General features: G+C 42.6%; 1 protein-coding gene across 2 annotated transcripts in view; it reads left to right on the forward strand.

The window, feature by feature from the left end:
• CRYZL1 (crystallin zeta like 1) overlaps positions 1–1,981 on the forward strand; it is a 47,027-nt gene extending 45,046 nt beyond the window's left edge. For both annotated transcript variants that reach the window (XM_089677962.1, XM_089677964.1), the window contains 2 exons: positions 1,046–1,092; positions 1,284–1,981. In XM_089677962.1, coding sequence (XP_089534088.1) covers positions 1,046–1,092; positions 1,284–1,383 — 147 coding nt within the window. In that variant the 3' untranslated portion in view covers positions 1,384–1,981. The remainder of the gene's footprint in view (positions 1–1,045; positions 1,093–1,283) is intronic.
• Positions 1,982–6,000: the final 4,019 nt, after the last annotated feature.

The raw sequence follows: 6,000 nt of genomic DNA on the forward strand, positions 1-6,000 counted from the left end.
AACTTTCACGTAAACCAATTAATTTACACGTGTTGGGTTTTTTTTAGCAAAGACATGTCGCAGAATGCATTTTGGCAAAAATTTATGACTAAATTTGATTTTTGCATTTTTTTTTTTTTACTGGACATGTTTTATAGCAAAAAGTCCAAAATATTGTTTTTTTTTTTCCTCAAAATTGTTAGCCTTTTTTTTTTTTTTTTTTTTTTTTTTTTTGAGCGCAAAAAATAAAAACCGCACAGGCGATCAAATACCACCAAAAGAAAGCTCAATTTATGGGGAAAAAAAAGGATGTAAATTTCATTTATGTACCATATTGCATGATCGCGCAATTGTCCGTTAAACTAGCGCAGCGCTGTATAGCAGAAAAATGGCGTAAGTTGCAGTATTTATACCATAGTTTGTAGACGCTATAACTTCCACACAAAGCAATCAATATACACTTATTGGGATTTTTTTTACCAAAAACATGGAGCAGAATATATTTTGGCCTAAATGTATAACCAACTTTGAGTTTACTATATATTTTTTATAGCTGAAAGTAAAAAATATTGTTTTTCTTCAAAATTTTTGGCCTTTTTTTTGTTTATAGCGTGAAAAATAAAAAGCGCACAGATGATCAAATACCACCGAAAGAAAGCTCTATTTGTGTGAAAAAAAGGACGTAAATTTCGTTTGGGTGCAGCATTGCATGACTGCGCAATTATCAGTTGAATTAGTGCAGCGCCGAGTAGCAAAAAGAGGCCTGGTCATTAAGGGGGGTAAATCCTCTGGAGCTCAAGTGGTTAATTCCACGCACAGGATAGAGCAGTGCGTTTTGTGCGGTGAACCACATAGCACTATGCAGTTTCCCTGCGACTGATTTTGAAAAAGGTATGGGGGCCTTTTCCCTTGTTTTCAATAGGTGCAGCAGCCCATATAAGTGAAACTGATGGACAGAAATACAAATTCTTTAAACATCCTATACAGTATTTGTATTTCAGCTGTGTATTGAGCTGTTGGCCTGGAGTTCAACTTTAAAGAATACACCCTTAACTTTTTTTTCTCACATATCCTGAAAGATGTGGTGGACAAACTGTCATGTGGAATATTCAGGTAAGTCATTATAGTAACAACAGACATAAAAACATATTGCCAAGATGCAATCATAAGTGTATGACATTTCATCTTGGACGGCTGCAGTTGGGAGCAGCAGAGACCTCCTTCTTATGTACTGCAAGTCAATGAATAGGAAGTAGATTGCCATTCATGAAACTGAACCTTGTGTCCTTGTGTTCCTTCATCAGGCCTCAGTTGGATGAGCTGGTTCCATTGTATGAAGCTAAAGTGGTAATGGAGATGGTGCAGAAGAATGAAGTGAAGAAGCGGCAAGTCGTCCAGTTATGAGGCAGTAAAGATCATACAATGAATGACTACTGGCACAGTTCAGCTTTATGTCTCCTGAATGGCCTTTTGAATCTCTGTCATAGATTGCACGGCCTAGGAAATGGAACCCTAAACAGGGTGTTGGAGTTTGATTATGAAGCCCCACAATCTGAGATGCAAACTACTATTGTCCGGTGTTTATCAAGTAAAGTTGTACTGGCCCTCAAAGTCTCGGAATGTCACTGTCTGAGCTTCCATCCTAAAATGACAGATACTTCTGGTGAGAGTTCACTCTCGTGTGGATGTTCCATAGATAGATGGACTCATAATTGCATTTCTGTGTGGGAGTAAAAAAGGACACTGAAGATCAGAGTTGAGTAAAGCAGTGTTGAGTCAATGTTGACAAATCTAAGGAATTTTGGGAGCTAATGTAGAAGTCTGTGGCTGCAATAGGTCAGTAGTTTAATGCTTTGGTGGGAGGGTGCGGCCATTCCGATAGATATGCTGCATAGCTAGTGTAATGTATATGGATCACTCACCAGTCAGGACTGGGCTTCTGTGGATTGTGCAATCTTACTGAGAGATGTACTGTATGTTTCAATAAATGAGTTTTCTATCATTCCCCCACCCCCTTATTACAAACTGTAATTCCATGTTTTGTTTTGTTTTTTAAGTTAAGCAAGTACATTTATTTTCGGTGGTGATGCCTCCCACTTCCTCATTTCACCCAACTACCCCTCTGTCCACCCCAGTGCTTCTCTGTCTGCCCAGCTACCCCCTTGTCCACACTATTGCCCTCTTGTCCACTTATCTACACCCTGTACCCCTTGACCATCCAACTACTACTCCTTCCAGCCCACAACCCCCATCCACCCAACTAGCCCCGGTCCAACCCACTGCCTCCCTGTCCACTCTACTACCCCCCTGTCCACCTAACTTACCCCGCTACCACTGACCACCTGACTAACCCTTTGTCCATCGGACTACCCCCTGTCCAACCAACTGCCTCCCTGTCCCACCACTGCCTTCCTGTTCCACTGCTGAGTACCAGGGCCCTTTATCCTACCACTAAGCACCAGTGCCACCTACAGTCAGGTCCATAAATATTGGGACATCAACACAATTCTAACATTTTTGGCTCTATACACCACCACAATGGATTTGAAATGAAACTAACTGGAAAATGAAATGAAAATGAAACTGTCAGCTTTAATTTGAGGGTATTTACATCCAAATCAGGTGAATGGTGTAGGAATTACAACAGTTTGCATATGTGCCTCCCACTTGTTAAGGGACCAAAAGTAATGGGACAATTGGCTTCTCAACTGTTCCATGGCCAGATGTGTGTTATTCCCTCATTATCCCAATTACAATGAGCAGATAAAAGGTCCAGAGTTCATTTCAAGTGTGCTATTTGCATTTGGAATCTGTTGCTGTCAACTCTCAAGATGTGATCCAAAGAGCTGTCACTATCAGTGAAGCACGCAATCATTAGGCTGAAAAGGCAAAACAAACCCATCAGAGAGCAAAAACATTAGGCGTGGCCAAAACAACTGTTTGGAACATTCTTAACAAGAAGGAACGCACCGGTGAGCTCAGCAACACCAAAAGACTCGGAAGACCACGGAAAACAACTGTGGTGGATGACCGAAGACTTCTTTTCCTGGTGAAGAAAACACCCTTCACAACAGTTGGCCAGATCAAGAACACTCTCCAGGAGGTAGATGTATGTGTGTCAAAGTCAACAATCAAGAGAAGACTTCACCAGAGTGAATACAGAGGGTTCACCACAAGATGTAAACCATTGGTGAGCCTCAAAAACAGGAAGGCCAGATTAGAGTTTGCCAAATGACATCTAAAAAAGCCTTCACAGTTCTGGAACAACATCGTTTGGACAGATGAGACCAAGATCAACTTGTACCAGAGTGATGGGAAGAGAAGAGTATGGAGAAGGAAAGGAACTGCTCATGATCCTAAGCATACCACCTCATCAGTGAAGCATGGTGGTGGTAGTGTCATGGAGTGGGCATGTATGGCTGCCAATGGAACTGGTTCTCTTGTATTTATTGATGATGTGACTGCTGACAAAAGCAGCAGGATGAATTCTGAAGTGTTTTGGGCAATATATCTGCTCATATTCAGCCAAATGCTTCAGAACTCATTGGACGCCGCTTAACAGTGCAGATGGACAATGACCCAAAGCATACTGCAAAAGCAACCAAAGAGTTTTTTAAGGGAAAGAAGTGGAATGTTATGCAATGGCCAAGTCAATCACCTGACCTGAATCCAATTGAGCATGCATTTCACTTGCTGAAGACAAAACTGAAGGGAAAATGCCACAAGAACAAGCAGGAACTGAAGACAGTTGCAGTAGAGGCCTGGCAGAGCATCACCAGGGATAAAACCCAGCGTCTGGTGATGTCTATGCGTTCCAGACTTCAGGCTGTAATTGACTGCAAAGGATTTGCAACCAAGTATTAAAAAGGGAAAGTTTGATTTATGATTATTATTCTGTCCCATTACTTTTGGTCCCTTAACAAGTGGGAGGCACATATGCAAACTGTTGTAATTCCTACACCATTCGCCTGATTAAAGCTGACAGTCTGCAGTTAAAGCACATCTTGTTTGTTACATTTCAAATCCATTGTGGTGGTGTATAGAGCCAAAAATGTTAGAATTGTGTCGATGTCCCAATATTTATGGACCTGACTGTATCTCTCCCTTCTGCTCCTCCCTTGTTCTTTGCTGAGCACCAATCTTCCCTCTTTTTCTACTAAGCATCAATATCCCACAATTTGCCCCAAAGAACACCAGTCATTTATTTCCACTGATGACAACAGCAGGCAATTTTTTCCCCCCACTCACAGCACAAATTTTTTTCCCCCACTGACCACAGATGGCGTGCAAGTTTTTCCCCTCATTGACCACTAAAGCTGAACATTTTCATCCCACTGCCAACAGACCTGAAGCATTTGTTCCCCAACAAACAGTATATGGGGCACCATAACACATGACCATTGGACCCTGTATATTGTGTTGTACACTACAATAGTGCTGACCACTGTACATTACATTCTCATGACCAAAGTGTTTATTGCCTCAACAGTTGCTGGGTGCAGTCTCTGACTATTGTAATGATGGTCTTCTTTAAGATCAGCTCAGACAAGGTTTAGCACTCTACCTATATTCTGTTTTATTTTTTCAAAATGGCTGTTTAGATTTTGTGAGATCCACTATTGTGGAACATGAATTGAGGAGTGTGCTATAGGTACAAGAATGGTGTGTATTGGTTTTGTAAATATTTACAACTTTTCTCTACGTGATTCAGGACTCACTGCAGTGTAATGCTGCCTGAAGCCTCATGCTGTCTGGGCGTTTAGCCTCTGAGCCCGAAGATCCAGTTTTTTTGTGCAGGCTGAAGGCAAGGCCCAGTGCCAAGGCAGCCTGTGAACAATTATGAGGGGTTGACAGCTGCTGGGACTGGACAGTGTTGGAAAGCTTGTAGGAAGGAAAGGAGGAGTAGCTGGCTTTCAACTGTTGCATGGAGAGCCATATAGGAGATCACTTTCAGTAACTGTCCTCCATCCCTGCCACACTGGTAACCCCCTCCTGTCCATGACTGGATTTCCTCTGCTGCCCTGGCCCCTCTGCTGTACTGATGGGACCTGGGTCCCATACTGGAATCCAGGCTGTACCCCCTTATCCACAGCCCTGGGTCAAGGTGAACCGTAATAGGCGGCTCTTAACAACATCCTAGGAATTTTCCAGTCAGGCTTCATGCGGTATGTACAGTTGCAAGAAAAAGTATGTGAACCCCTTGGGATTACGTGGAGTTTTGCATGCATTGGGCATAAAATGTGCTCTGAACGTCACAACAATAGAAGAACATGGTCTGCTGAACATAATACTACACAAACATTAGATGTTGCCATGGTTTAATTGCACATAACATGTAAACATTCACAGTGCAGGGAGGAAAAAGTATGTGAACCTTTGGACTTAATAACTGGTTGACCCTCCTTTGGCAGCAATAACCTCAACCAAACGTTTCCTGTAGTTGCAGATCAGACCTGCACAACGATCTGGAGTAATTTTGGACCACTCCTCTTCACAAAACTGTTTCAGTGTAGCAATATTCTTGGGATGTCTGGTGTGAATCGCTCTTAAGGTCATGCCACAGCATTTCAATCGGGTTGAGGTCCGGACTCTGACTGGGCCACTCCAGAAGGAGTATTCTGTGCTGTTGCAGCCATTGTTTTGTTGGATTACTTGTATGCTTTGGGTCATTGTCCTGTTTGCATCACCCATCCTCTGCGGAGCTTCAGTCGGCGGAACTGATGGTCGTACGTTTTCCTGCAAAATGTCTTGATAAACTCTGGAATTCATTTTCCCATCAATGACAACAATCCGTCCAGGCCCTGAGGCAGCAAAGCAGCCCCAAACCATGATGCTCCCTCCGCCATGTTTTACAGTGGGGATGAGGTTTTGATGTTGGTGCGCTGTGCCTTTTTTTCTCCACACATAGTGTTGTGTGTTCTTCCCAAACAACTCAATCTTGGTTTCATCTGTCCACAGTATATTTTGCCAGTAGTGCTGTGGAACATCCAGGTGCTCTTTTGCAAACTTCAAACGTGCTGC

This window comes from Staurois parvus, unplaced genomic scaffold (genome assembly GCF_062004578.1).
Source record: "Staurois parvus isolate SC_StPar_1 unplaced genomic scaffold, SC_StPar_1.0 ptg000195l, whole genome shotgun sequence".
In the NCBI taxonomy this organism is placed as follows: Eukaryota; Metazoa; Chordata; class Amphibia; order Anura; family Ranidae; genus Staurois; species Staurois parvus.